This window comes from Aythya ferina, assembly GCF_964211825.1.
Source record: "Aythya ferina genome assembly, chromosome: 2".
NCBI classification, from domain to species: Eukaryota; Metazoa; Chordata; class Aves; order Anseriformes; family Anatidae; genus Aythya; species Aythya ferina.
In genome coordinates this window covers 137,569,461-137,584,908 of record NC_140297.1, presented here as the reverse complement: position 1 = coordinate 137,584,908, position 15,448 = coordinate 137,569,461, and the positions used below count along the sequence as shown (strand labels likewise).

The window sequence follows — 15,448 nt, the reverse complement described above, 5'->3', positions numbered from 1 at the left end:
GGGACAGAAAAATGGGAAAATAAGAGAAAGGAAAAGCAACAGTTTTCAAATTCACATCTACTCCACGAAATGATATTCCAGCCCTGGCAAGCTTGCACTTAGCTGTGTCATATGCATCCACGCAAGCTGTCCGTGCAACCTCTGCAATAAATCCTGAGCTGCACATGCCACTCACGCACTCAGCTTTCATCCAGCCACAGCTTTTGATTAGTCACTAGAGCAGATATTGTGTCCTGGCCACATGTAGCCTGAAGAAGGGAAGAGAAAGTGAAGGAAATGACTTTTTTTTTTTTTTTTTTTTTTTTCCAGATGTAAGATGCTGAATTCAGCCCCCCAAGAAAACCTTTGAAAAGAACTTGACTGAGTTCTGTGTCCTTGTTAGCAGCCCCCACTCTAGGTCAAAGGACTACATGGCCTATTCTGGCCTTTTGCCCATTCGATTTCTTATTTATAAGAGAGACTGTTCTGCAGCTTTAAAAGAAATATATATAGGAATTGAGCCCTTGGCATTTATGTCTTAGAAGTTTGGGAACTTTCTGAGTTCTTGAAAAACACTCAATTTTGCTTCTTTCTAGTGCCTCTAGAAGGGTTATTATTACCAGACACAGTGTTATGACTTTATCTAATCTGTGGTTCTTGAGGAACAGAAAGATTTTGTTACAATCTCAGTGTGATGGGAGTACATTCACCACAGGATAAATATTACTGGGCCATTTCAACAGCAGAAGGCAACCACTTGCCTATAAGATGTTCTAAACACTTAGAGCTAGGAAGCAAAAAAGCAGATTTAGGGCTCGTTTATTAGAATCACATTTTTCACCACACTTTGTAAATTGAGTATTTTTGCCATAAGAATGTCTGCTACAAACTGAGAAATCCATGCAGTCATTGTACACATCAGCAAATGTAAGTACTACATGCATTAACTTGCAATACAAGGCCATTAATCACAGTACAGCCAAGTTCTAAAGCCAAAAAAAGTCAACATCCTGGTTTCTCCAAAAAGCCAAAAACCACAGATAATGTCGACTAATTACAATAACATGTGGTAATGAAGAAGGTTCATTAAAAGTAGTTCTGTCACTCTTTACTCCTAATATCCAGATTTCGGTGTTCTCACCACCAAATTGCCCCCACCTTGGAATTTCTTACTGGAAGAAGGCTGTCACAAACACACCATCTGCAGGGAGGGCAAGGCAAACTACCTGCCTATTATTATGACTTTCTCTTAAGTAGGAAAACTCATTCATAACATGGTATCTATAAAGTAGCAAGAGAACTATTTGACTCTAAAACAACACGGGGACAATTCCAGGATCTCTCCTAAAGAGGCACAGCAGCTGGACAACGTGGAAATACAAACTGTGCAACTATCGTCCTCTCTGCACAGGCCAAGAGAGATGCTCTTGGCAATTTTATTTCTTATTCAATTACCATTTCAGTCCGAAATAAATGAATCTACTCCTGGAAACTCTGCAACAAACCCTTCAAGTCCTTCACTATCATCGATGAGTTGGCATGAGCCCTAACAGAAACACAGCAGGGAGTTTTCCTGAGTATACTGGAGTTCATTCCTCCTTGCCCTCCTTCAGTGATGGCTGAGACCCTTACCAGTTTCATAGCTTCCATACCTCTGCTACCATACCCTGAAGAAAAATAAGCTGCCCACATAACCTCTGCTCAAAGGCTTCTTTCAGGATGCAGTTTTTGCCCTTGACAACATGGCAGCTGCCTGCCATCTCTGGAAGAAGGAACAGCCAGCTCGCTGCCAGCAAGAGAACACTGATTTAATTCACACTGGAATTTTACCAATTCTGTCTTGTCAGTAAATTTTAATAACCTGCCCTAATAAGCCCAAGATGTTAATCTACTAGAATGTACCTGTTTTTAACCTGCCAATATTTTTTTGCATTGCAAGATCACCTAGAAGTCACACCGTAAAGTAGTTTTCATTGTTCCAGCCCACTTCATTTCTTGCAAATAGAGTAAGTGACAAGATCTGTCCAATACAGGTTGCAATCTTAAAAAAATTAAAAATAAAATCAATTTTTTAAAGATTGTGAAATTTTGCCTTTCGCTGACCTGAGGGAAGAGGGACAAAGCAGTATCAAGAGGAGGACACTTTCTTCTAATATGTTTCCAGGATGCTTTGGAGAACTGCCGTGTATCAGCTAGTCATAAATAGGTCTGCATGGAGCACACAGGCTCCCCAAAGTAAAGGCTCTGGTCAACAAAATTGCAGTAGGCAAACTGCAAGAATGCAAGAGTTTCTTTCACAACACTGAGAAGCCTTTTATCAGCTCTTTACCTCTCATCTCTCACCCTTCTAGCACGCTGTTCCCTCCAGCAATGCAGAATTTGCCATCAATCAACCCAAAAGGCAACAGCAACTTGAACAAGCAGAGCCTCTGACACTGATTGAGGAGAGGCAGAGTCTGCCAGCACAGCACATCAGCAGGACAGACAAGGAGACACGCAGTGAAGAGGAGAAAACACAGGAGGAGGCACGGGAGACAAGAGAACCCATCTTGCCTACAGCAATGCCTGTTTCCTGGTGGAAGCACAACAAACAGATCTGTGCATCACAGAGGGGCAGAAGTGACGCACCAGACCTGAATATTTCCCATCTTATAGGAAAAAGGAGATTAACCAGTTCCTCTCCCCACCCAGAAAACCCTGAGTGAAGGTAAATGGAGAAAAGACAGAAAGTAGGTTTCATGAAAAAAATGTTTCCTGGCAGCATCTAAATTCAAACTTGCTTTTGGGAATGACACCTCAGCTCCCAGCCTAGATTAAGGATTCGATCCTTCTAAACAAACTTGCATTTGGCATCTGTTTCTCCTCTCTTTTCATTCAATTCTGAAATAAGCATAATGCCAGTACCCAGCCCTTATAAACAGGCTTGACTACCTTCAGCCTCTACCTCTGCTCCTCAGCTCTGAATTTTCCATTACTTGTTGAAATACACTCCCGGAAATAGTCTGGCAAACAGAAGATACGAAGAGTAACTTCCAAATGGACACCTCTGCCGGGCAACAGCAATAAGGACTGGAAAGAACAGCGTTCAGATCATCTCCTGGTTTTCAGACAATCAACAGATTATAGGTTGCAATAGGCTTTGATACCAAATAAGACTATTTTCAAGAGATAACTTTTCCTTCATAGAACTGTTTTGAAATATATTCTAGTCTCGGTTCGATATTATTAAATTTATTAGAAAAGTGTTAGTATTAGAAAATATATCGTAAACTGCTACATTTGTGGAGCACCAAGAAATAGACTCATATAGTTTGGGTAATATCTGAATTCAAAATACTTTATTTCTGAGAAAGTCAGCTTCTTTAGGGGTATATGGAGCATATATTTTTAATATGTTCCTTCAGGGGAACATGAAGCATATAAAAATGCTATAAAACTACTCTGGCAGCAGAGCTGCCCTCTGCACATGTCCAATTCAGTCAGCTGGCATTACTGCATTGCTCAAACTTTCTGAAGCATTACAAACGGTGAGGCTTGCACACTTCTGATACTGCTGACATGTGAGCACTTACGTTGTCTCAAATGGTGGAATCGAGCGTGTTTCCCAGTGCCCATCCCAGCCACGTCCCAGTCCCAGCCTGAACCCAGACCCAAAGCCAGACCACCCCTTCCCAAGACTTCTGTAGAAAGAAAACCGAGGAGCACAGATCAAAAAGAAACACGCCATTATCCCAACAGGACACGGTTCCAGTTTATGACATTTAGGGTCAGGGTCACTGCAGTCAAGGACTCCTCTTTGGGTAAAGACCTAAGGGGCAGCTGGGGGTGTGGGGACAGATGACCCGCACTGCTCTGATCACACGTATGCCAAATAGATCAATATCACAAAATACAGCAGCTCTTCCTTTCCCAAACTTCACGCATCTCTTCTATGCTGTCTTACCGAAGGGTTTTATTGCCACAGCCCTTCAGGGTAGGCAGTCAAGCTTTGTGCCTGACACCAGCGAAAGCCCCTGCCACTCCTGCCTGCAGTCGTGGAGGCTGGAGCTCAGCCTGCAGCTCACCTTCAGGAGGAATGGCTGGGAGATGGCTCTGGCTCATCCATGGTCCTCAGTCCAGCTCTATGATCTGAGTCCCTGGGATTTCTCCTCTCAGCCAGCAGGACAGCGTAGGCAAAGCTCACCACAGAATTAAGCTCATGAAGAAATGCATCGCAGCTTAAAAACGCTGTGTTAAAAAATTGTGTAGCTGATGCCTGGACTCTTCTCCATTTTCTCTCTATGCCTCAGTTCATGATTTTCAGCAAAGGTGAGCATTGTAAATACAAGCTTTCAGAGTCAGAAAATAATCACCAGATAAAATAAATAACTCTGTTACCAATCAGAGAACTAAAAACTGTTTCAGTAATGTCAGCCTACTGCTTCATCTACTGCAAGTCAGCCTAGTGCTGGGAAAATACCAATACAGTAAAAACCGCGCACCTCCATTCCAGCCAAATATATATATAGAGAGATATCACTCACAGTCTGATAGATCTTATCACCACAGACATTTGATTGTGGTTATCTCAGAATATTTATGGTAGCCTCGAGAATGCAGGAAGTTCTTTAAAAAAAAAAAATCACACAATTTGGATCAGTAACAAAAAAATGAAAACATTTTGAAAGAATGACAAAGCACAGGGGAAAAGAACCACTGTGCAGCCAACAGTTTCAAAACCAAACACCCACTCATAACTGGCAACGTTTAAGTTGTAAAGCACAAAAATGCCTGCCCACAAATGACACGTGAACCAAAGGCTGAAACGTGAGCCACAGGGAGGAAAGAGGAAAATGCTTACCTATCGATAGAAAAAGAAGCAATGGATCGAATGAGGGATGCCACTGCTCCGACTTTCGCAGCTTCCACAGCTCCCTGCGATCTGTACCGCACAGTTTCACCGTAAGTGACGAAAGGCTGGTTGTAGACCACAATCTTCCCCTTGGCCTCTTGAGCTCTTCTGTGCAGTTCATCAAAAGAGGCTACCACCATGACTTCCGCTGTAATTCCTGAAAGAACGTATCACAGTGGTTTTAAGCCGCTTTCCTATAACTCTCCTAAAAAACATTTTTTAGGTTTTTTAGGAGAGTTATATAGAATACAGGAAATCTGAACCAAAATCTTAGTGGAAAAGGAAGACAAGATAAAAAGCTTCACTGGGGATTGGTACTAAATAGTAACAGCACCCTGAACCAAGCACACGTGGTTCTCTAAGTGCTATCTATCAGGTTGGTGTTAAAACATATCTTGAAGGGCAAGAGGGATACACGGGGGGAATTCTGCTCTCTAAATGTGCTTCAATGCCTCACAGCAATCATTTATAGTACAAAAACATTTGCAAAAGCTGCCTATGGGATTAATAAAAAAGATAGCAATCTTTTCATGGAATTGTTTTGATATGTTGCTAAACAACTTAGCTTAACATCAGACAAATGAAAGCACATAGTTTTAGGCTGAAACACTTCGAAAATGATTAAGTCCATAAATGAAATGAAATTAAGGCTCTACGGTTTCAAAAAAAAATGTTTCAGTATGCTTATATGTATCAAAAAAATCTTTGTATTTCATTCAGCAGAATATCACGATTCTACTGCAACCCCTTTGGGGAATTTTCTCAGGAGCTTATCTTTCCCAGCTACGGTACAGGAACACAGCAGGTACATATGGAAAACTCTTCACACGTGGTTAGATCCCACCCAGCTGGTTGTTTGTAATAGCTGGAATAGTTTTAAATTGCTACATTATCCTGCTTGGAAAAAAAAACACACAACAAAGGAATTTACACATAACTAGCTTTTCCTCAAGCCAGAGAACGCTCCTAACTCTTCAGAATGTGAATTAAAGAGCTACATTTCACACCATTCAAGAAGTAATTCATTAAAATTACCACTATGCTTAAAATCCAATTTTATTGATCGATTACAGAGATAAGTCGAAACTCCTGAACATTGTGGGCTAGGACTTCTCTTCTAAATATAGAACTAGGAGTGGATGCCTGAAATTTTAGTGTTGTACATCTCACCTAGAAGTCACAAAATACGTCAGCGAAAACTTAAACTAATAACAAAGGTCGAGTGAGGATTTGTTGAAGAAGTCAAACTATCAGGTTTTCAAAAGAAAATGTTCCTCCTTGAAATTCCTCTTTTTTTTTTTTTTTTTGGTGTAAGATTTGCAGAGTTTTTTAGGCTTGCATTTAGCGCTGCGATACATGAAAAGAACTGTCAGAAAAAAATGGGAAGATCACCTCTCCTGGCATCTGGGTATCCGGCTCGTGGCTTCTTTAAGATTAAACTATAGCGTATTTCAAAACCTTAAAGAAACTGTTTCACACAAGAAGTCTGGTTCCTTACCAGTGCACCACTAAGAGGGCATGAGACATCTACTGCGACAAGAAAGGCCACTGGATTTTAGCTACAGAACTAAGCTAGTGTGAGAGGTGGAAAAATTTTAAGTGAGTAACTATTCAGATTCTTAGCTTTATAAAACGAGGTGCAGAAAGCCAAACCAAGACTCACCTTCAAACCTCAGTTCAAACCTCAGACTCTGGCTGACTAATGAACTAGGGGTTCAACCACCTACCTAAGGAGCATCCCAGTGATGGGATTATTCTGCGGATGGAGCTGTGCCACTGGAAATAAAGCCAGGTAGCTGCAAAATTTCATTTTCTGCAAGAAAAGCCAAGGTCTCAGTAGGCTGATGCTGCAATCCGTGTTTCACAGCAGCTCTCATAGCAGATGAGTTGCTCACCCCAATGCTCCCGTTGGGTTGTGCAGCACGCGCTGGAGGGGCAGAAGTCACGTTCCTGACTATTCGTCAAGGGAAGCAAGGAGTGCAACTGTTCTTGGAAGTGCTTTACTGCATTCATGCACAAACACCCACTCTGGATGGTTTTTAAAGAATGCCACAGACAGCTAGTAACTATCTATAATCCCTATGAAGTGTCACGGACCGGTTCATTTACAGCCCTCCCTAGAAGGCAGGCATTAGGAATTCATGCAGGGAGCCTTACGGGAGCTAAAGCTAAGGAAGAGAGTGCAGAGCTGCAAACTCCAGCACAGGATCTCTCTACTTCTCAGTGTTCCCAAAGCAGCTAAATAAAGCTGTCCTTTGACAAAGCAGAACAAAGGTTCTCCCTGCAAGTTTAACTTAAATGGCAGCATGCTATACATAAAGCATCAATTACGGTGCTTTCCATAACAAAACAGAAGTTCACTCTTGTGTAACTCCTGACTAATTCAATCTCTCATTTGCATTTTGGTCCCATTTTATACCGCTTCAGCCTCATCTATTAGAGTGACAAGAACAATGTTTGTTTTAAATAAATACGTGAACACACACAAACCACCCTAAGACCCCCAGTGCAAAGGCTGAAATGAAGGAAAAAGCCTAACAGTTTTTCCCAAAGGACAGAGAATTATTGCTTTTAAAAGAGAAACGCCTCACCTTACTGAGCCTTTAACCAAACTAACCAAACTCTTCTAGCATCTCCCACCAATTCAGTGCCTCGTGGCTCTGCTTCCCAAGTCCAACGCTGTTCTATTTCTTTCTTACTCTTATCAGTACCTGACCCAGAGCTTGGCTGCGTGCTGTTGAACAGAAGTGTTCAGAAAATCCACGTAAGGAGGGAGCTGAACTGCCTGTTTACTTAGGCAAGATACAGAGATTATAACTTGCACTGTCCAGGAGATTGATAACATTTGGTGAATTAGCTAAGCAAAGGGCCTGAAGCCTAGAGGACAGAATTATGAGCATGGCTTGGCTGACTGTATGAAGCTGAAGACTGTTTAGTTGTTCTTGCCACATCAAATACTACACATGTTGTTGGGTTGGGCCAGGCAGATGAAGAATCCAGGCAGTACTGTGGCTTTCCTCTCGTTTCTTGTATTAAACAGTGCATTGCACCATGCTGTTTCTGAGAATTAAGGTACAGAAAAAGTGTTAATGGTGAAAACAAGCAGGCAACCAAGCAGAATTGCAACCCTGGCCTTCAGTAGGGCCAACTTTTCAAGCATTTGCTAGGGGAAATCCCATGGGACAAGGTACTTGAAGGAAAAGGGGCCCAAGATAGCTGGTTGGCGTTCAAGGACTGCTTCTTCTGAGCTCAAACAGAGCATCCCAACAGGTATGAAGTCAGGGAAGAGAGCCAGGAGACCTGCATGGTTAAACAGGGAACTGCTGGGCAAACTCAAGTGGAAGAGGAGAGTCTACAGATCATGGAAGGAGGGGCTGGCCGCTTGGGAGGAATACAAGGCTGTTGTCAGAGGGTGTAGGGAGGCAACTAGGAAAGCGAAGGCCTCCCTAGAATTAAACCTTGCAAGAGGGGTCAGGGACAACAGTAATCAAACTACAGACCGGTCAGCCATACCTCCATCCCTGGTGAGGTGATGGAACAACTCCTCCTTGGCATTGTCTCTAGACATATCAAGGATAAGAGGGTCATTAGGGGCAGTCAGCATGGCTTCACCAAGGGGAAGTCATGCTTGACCAACCTGATAGCCTTTTATGAGGATACAACCAGGTGGATAGATGATGGAAAGGCAGTGGACGTGGTGTATCTTGATTTTGGTGAAGCCTTTGACACCATCTCTCACAGCATCCTCGCAGCTAAACTGAGAAAGTGTGGTCTGGATGTCATGAAGACCTAGACTTTGGTCTATTTTCTAAAGAAAACAATAGTAAAACTACTCTGCAGCAGTCCATTGTAGTTATGCTCATCATATTAAATGTCTAGGAGAAGGTTTTCTTGGACTCCTGAGAAAAGCAAAGGTTTATGCAGGTTATCACTAAGCAAGGGGGCCTCAGCCAAAAGCTTTCCAGTGGAATGGCTTCCAACGGAGAATGAACTTGCATGTGCAATTCTGTAATAGTAAGCTATGAATGAGAGCCAGTACCTGTCACGTTTTTATGTATTCTTAAAGGCATGTTGCTTGTCAGCTTTCTCCAGGAATTAGTTCAGCTTTCTCAAGAAGTCTCACACAACTCAAGAAGATTTTCAGAAAAACTAACCCAAATTCTGTGTTCACAATGAACTCATCAACCTAAGGGTTGGTGTCAAGGTGAAGCAAATGAAAGATTCACGTCATCGCATTCTCTCCTCCCTCAAAAACAAATCTGAAGAGGAGGGCTTTTATCAGCAAGAAAGATTTTGTAAAATCTGAATATACTTTTGGAAAATGTGACCTCACCTAGTCTGTGGAACAGCAAAGAGAATTACTTCATGAAACTAAAATTACATAGGAGAGTTATCCAAAAGGATATGAGGCTATGCAGCTCTGATGCACGGCACAGAGACTAAATATACTACTCAGTTCTTGAAGAAGAACCCGGAGAAAAATAAACACTACATAAGAATTACATTTTCGACAAATATGAGTTACAATTTCCAGCAAGTACTGGATCTCATTACAGCAGTTTGGTTCCAATAACGTGTAGCTTACTGTGCAGCAGTAAATGCCAGCAGCCAGGGGGCTGGATCCGACCCCCAGCACCACACCGTGGAAGCCAGCCGAGCAGGGCAGTAGATGCAGGGAGGGCTGTACAGTAGGAGCAGCCCTAAATGGGACACAGGCTTGCCACACAACCTGTGGAGAGTCTGGATCCTGTTCCTGGATGCCTCACCCCCTGGTGCATGATTTTCTGAATGCACAGGAAACCCATGGGAGGGAAGGTGGCAGCACCCCGCTGTGCATGCGCTTCCCCTTGCACTCGGAAAATCACACACCATTAGTGTAAGGCAGCCTGGGCGTCCCAGCTTGCAGATAATCACCCTAAATTCAGCCACATTACAAAGGGTCAAGACCTGAAAATCCAATTTTCTGCTGCTGCTGGTCTATACAGTTCATTTGAATATTCATTAAAGCAGGGACTGGAAGCCACGTCCTTCCCAGACAGCACGCTCACCTCAAAACCACAGAGTACTCCCACTCTCTAAATCTTTAAAATGCCACTGGAATAGCTTTCAGCCCAGATGCCAGGCCACCGAACACCACAGCGTCTAAGGTCCTTAATGGACATGATCTTTCACATTCCAAGAAAAATAGCAGTGTAATTATCATTCTGCAAATAGCATTGCTCTAAGCAATAACAATAATAAAAAAAACAATCCAGGCATCCAATATTTAGGCTCACAGCCTCAAAATGAAATCTCAATCCCACACACAGAAAAACAGGGAGCCACTGAACGCAGAAGGAGAGCTTTGCCTTGCCCTGTTCACTCCTCTTTATGACTCTTTCCACCCTGTGCTTGTAGGCACTGAAGCCCTCATCAAAGTGGGTACCGTGCTAAGTTCATGGGTGGACTTGATGATCTTAGAGGTCTTTTCCAACCTAAATAGGTCTATGATTCCACCCTTCCTCCAGAAGAATGTCCTCTCCCAGTAGATCAGTGGTCACCTAAGATGTTGGCATCTCAAGGTTAATTCTTCTGTTACACATTAAAATCAACTCTTTTTTTGGCCTTTTTTTCATCCAGCTGGATTCCCTAATCCACATCACCACTGAGAAACAAAAAAGGAGGTCAGCACGAGGGAAAAATACATCAGACAGGACTGGGGCCAGACCACTTCTTTCAGCAGCATCCCTGGCTTAAAAAGACTGTGAGCCTACGGCAACACCACACTCCTTCAACAGCTCCGTGACACATCACCATCCCTATTTCATAAGTAACAGGAGGGAATTATATTCTTATTATGTAAGTGGCAAAACTCCCACCACCTTCTGCAAGAGCAAGACTGGACCAAATGTTGTTGATAGTTAAACAAAAAAATCCCACGACTCTAACAAACAAACTGGGAGAAAGTCTGCCAATACATCATTTTTATATTCGGGTTACTTCAGTTTCGCTGCAACAAACAGTACATAGAAACCAGAGGATGTTCCTTCAAGGGAGGCGTTTAGGGCAGGCTGCATTCTGGGGTTTATTCTCCTTGTCAGTATTTCTTTAAACTGAAATGTCAGAGGCAGACATCCATCAGGAAAAATAAAGTGCATTTTAGAACACATGCAGAAAATATGAATTCTTTGATACTTTATGGTCAAACATCTGCTTAACTACTAGTTTTCCTCAATTATGGGATACTCAAAGCAACAATTATATCTGTTTTCCTCAGAATTTGGGGGATATAATCAGAACTACCAGAAATCAACACAGCCTCTCTATATATATCTGTATGTTTTGCCAGTGTTGAAACACTGGAAATGACAGAAGGACTTTTACTAAATATGGTAAACCTCTAGTTTCTCAGCCCCCTAAACCAAGCGCTTTCTAACATTTAATCCTGTTACCTAGGAATCTGTTTCTTTGAGGCAGTGACCATTTTCAGTCTCGGATGATTTCTGCAAATCCAGGTCACTCTGCATTTCACGTTTCTCTTCTCCCTGTCGCTACGACAGCCATGAAAGTTACTCCCTCCTTGTAATGAAATCAAACTAAGAGAGAGCTTTCTCTCTGACCCAACACCTTCAAATCTTGGGATGCACTACAGAGAACATGGTTTTTCCTCTTAAATAAAAATTCTGATATTTTCTGCCCTGCCCTTTTTGCTCTATAAATCAGACCGAATCTCAAAACTTGTCATCCTGGCATGTCGCCCAGTGCTGAAGAAGAAAATATGGCAATGTGGATTTTATCCACATGATCACAAGGTACCAAAAAGCCTCCTGTACATCATCAGAACTGTTCCAACCTTGAGCTAGCCAACCAGATGTGTGCCAAACTCCTATCTGGACCAAAGTGGTCAAATCCAGGCAAATCCAAGAAAGTGGCAAAGCTCTGTCCATGTCCCATAAGGTTTTCAACCTCACAGGGATGGGTTAGATAAAAAAACCTGCAGGAATCGAGACACTCCGTGTATCCCAGAGTCAACCCTGGCTCAGGCTCCAAGGCTAAAATACTGCTACTATTAAGGGCATCCTGTTTCTGCCCCAAAGTATCAAGGATTTTTTTTTCCACATGCTCACAGCGTACGCCGAAATGGAAAGTGAGCAGACAGCGTGTGCTCTGGCCATTGGGTCACTGTGAGGAAAGATGGGCTTGAGTTTCCATAGAAGAGAAAATAAAATAAACCCTGAATTTCCAGCATCCATAGCCAGGTTTCTAACCACTGTTACGCTACTGCCATTTTAATAAAGAGCCCTTCAGACTGCTAGCAGTAGGAGCAGAGCTCTGCGGGCACAGTGGGGCCGCAGAGTCCAGCATGAAGCACTCATCACAACCAGGGAGAAGCAGCTTTTAAAACATCTGCCAATGCTTCCCGTTATCTTAGCTCATAGGCTCTCAAGACTGGTGGCACGTAATGGGAAGGGAGGAATTCAGGACGTGGCTGAGAGGTTGAGGAAGGAAGAAATGGTCTCCTCTGCCTGCCACTGGGTCCCTCGCCTTGCTTTAACCCCGTCCTCGGATCCTGAAGGACACAAAGTCCGGCCAGTGCTGTCCTCTGGGTGCCAGCAGGGATCAGTAGTGTCACGGAAGGGATCTGCCAAGGCTCCACAGGCAGTGCTTTGTAAACCGAGGGGTCTGAAACACATCTCAGTTGGAGTAATGCAGTTAAAAAAGCACGACCACCACCGAGCTAATAACAAACACCTCTGGGATTACCTGTAGAGTCCGCTCTGGGTGCAGCTCTGATGGGTGCCTGCTCCCCTGGGCACCAATGGCCAGATCTGACAGCTAACCCTCAGCCTTTTCAGCATCCCTCTGGCACAGCTCGGCCCTGCAGCAGCGCATCTCCGCGCTGGGATCCTGTGCAGCAACAGCAGCGCAAAGCCAGGACAGGCCGTGTTAAACATCTTGTATCGAGTTGCATTATTTTGATTACAGGGTGACTCACATTCCCACAGCTTCTTGGCTAAAACAAGAGAAACCAGTGCTGATGATATTCCCTGACTGAGGGAAATGGTTCAAATATTTCATAATGCAATTCAGAGCAGCCGCCTAGCCCTTTTTCTCAGGAACAGGGCAGGGTGACAACCGCTGGTCAGAGCAGAAGGCACGGACCTGGGAAAAAATTCCTCAGAAGCGATGAAGTGGCCATTTTAGAAGTCAAAGCACACAGATTTTAGTCCGTGTTTGGGATGAGTGTGAGATATAGGGGCCTTCTGAGCAGCACACATCCCAGGTCTCTGCCCGGGCCTTTCCGTCCAGCTCGGCAGGAGGAGTGAGAGCCAAGAGCTCACTGGGGACTGGCAACCTTGCGTGCCCTCCTCCTGCACCAAAACCTGTCACAGCTCGGCCAGAGCAGGATGAGACCAGAAGAAATCTCAACAGCCACAAACAGAAAGGTAGACAGTATGTAAAAGGGAAGTAATTCAGGCAAGGTGATTCCATCAGGCATGAGGAATGATCCACCACTTGCACAACACCAGAACACCATTTTAATTTCAGCTTCCCTTTTAGGAAGCTTAGAATAGGAGTGGAACGGATGCAAAATAAGCTGTAGATTCAACCTGTGCTGTAAACACTTTCCTGTCAAAGCACCAAGCCTTAGACATATCGTGGGATAGGCAGATACTGTTAAATGTTTTAGTTGGTTTGCATTTTAGGCACATTTACCTCAACATGCAGAAATACCTCTGACAAAACTTAAAAGGAGGAGCTTCTCAGAGCAAGTAAAATTTATTCCAAATATATCTTAAATTTCTCTGGTTTCATTTGCTTTATTTTGAAGGGCTATACATTTTTTCTAAACCAAACAGCTTCTATACATGATTTGTTTCATCTCAGACAGAAGGCTCACTATCAGAAAAACTTACAGTTTCTAACAAAATATGAGCATGATGTTACCTTCTATGTCCTAAACTAAATTTATTTTCTCGTAAAGGAACACGAATGCTATTGAAGCCACCTGGGAATAAGATTATTATTATTTATGCAGAGCAGTCACAGGAGAAGGTTGCCATCCAGCCTCTACGCAGCAATCCTGAGCAGGCCCCTCACTGATATGCACAAAAAGAGAACCTTACAAATTGGTTCGTTAGCAAGCAAGGTAAGATTTTGGGGCTCAAAACACCTGAGTTTTGCTGAGCCCTAAAGATCATTCTTGTTCCTCAAGTAACACGCCATGTGTGATCTACTAAAAGGCAGCAGGTTGCCTTTTGTACTTTCTGCAGCAGGTGCCAAAGATGTCTCCATATGACAGAGAATGGAAAAAAAGAGGGAGGAGGTGTGGGGAAGGAAAGGACAAACAGATTCCAATCGCCACACTTAGCAAGGGGATCACACTTCCCAAGCTCAGCATGAGATTCTCCTCCTCTTCCTGCTGTCTTGTTTGCTGCCAGAGCTGAGTGCTGAGCTTGGCAGGGCAGAGCGTGGCAAGAAGAGCAGAAATCACTCGTCAGCTCAGCACCCCACGGAGAGAGGGACTTTCTCTGGCCAAAAAGAAAAAGAAGGGCCAGAGAAGCCCAGATCACAAAACAAACTGCCCACCCTCCTCAGCAGAAAGGAGCAGAGTGTTTGTGAGCAAGGCTCAGCAGCGTTAAAGGTTAGAGATTTAATGGAGGGTTCAGGAATCAACTGGAATTTTACAGTTCAGCCAAACCGAACACAACCAAACTGCATCATTCACAACCATGTCAGACATCAAAATCCCAGAAAATCAACGTCTTGTCTTACAGATCTATTATAGCTGGAAGAACACTTCAGTTTGTTAGGGGTATGATGCAGTTTGGTGTTAAAAAGCAAGCGATACTTAATTCCAAATGAAACATCACCTTCTGGAGGAGTGGCAACACTGCTCCCAAGTCCCAGAACAGCGATGCTGTGGTTCCTCGGTTCCAGCATCATGGCAAACTCTTCCCCTCTTTCCCAGTGAGGCACTTTCACGGGCTCCAGGTGCACATTTTCCAGCCCGTCTTTCTGCAGGGCACTGAACATATACTGGATGGCTGCGTCTAGATTTTTCGAGCCGCTGAGTCGAGGTCCTATGGTATCAGCAAAAACCGCTAACCTTTCGTAGGATCTGTTCTGCGCTTTCCCGTGAACAGCAAGATCAATAATAGCTTTAGCAGTATCAGAATAGCCGGCTATCTCATTTTTAATATCTTCAAATGTTCTTGGGTGACTGCCATCTCCGCGCAGAGACTTGCCAGCATATTGTGGTAATAAACTCATGAAAAATATTAAGGATAGGTATTTCATTTTTTTTCCCCTCTTTTCTTTTCCGCAGATGGCCTGTTGGAAGAGAGAAAAAGAATATTAAAAAACACACGCACACACACAAAAAAAATCACACAGTTATCAGCAATATTCTTTTCTTGTTACTTGGATTGGCAGACAAAGCAAAATGAAAAGAAATCGGTTTATCATGAAAACACTTTGATCAGAACTGGCAGGAAAGCAGAATCGAATAGAGAACACAATTATTGAAAGCAAATGAGAAAGATACTTAGACAACTGGACACAACCTTTGTTGTGGTCTTCAGAAACGCCTGTGGA

General features: G+C 43.3%; 1 protein-coding gene across 2 annotated transcripts in view; it reads right to left on the bottom strand.

Moving 5' to 3' along the window:
• Positions 1 to 15,448, bottom strand: part of CPQ (carboxypeptidase Q) — a 155,083-nt gene that overhangs the window by 120,685 nt on the left and 18,950 nt on the right. For both annotated transcript variants that reach the window (XM_084507514.1, XM_084507515.1), the window contains exons 2-3: positions 14,725 to 15,184; positions 4,820 to 5,027 (exon numbers count right to left, since the gene is read on the bottom strand). In XM_084507514.1, the coding sequence (XP_084363640.1) occupies positions 4,820 to 5,027; positions 14,725 to 15,151 (635 nt within the window). In that variant the 5' untranslated portion in view covers positions 15,152 to 15,184. The remainder of the gene's footprint in view (positions 1 to 4,819; positions 5,028 to 14,724; positions 15,185 to 15,448) is intronic.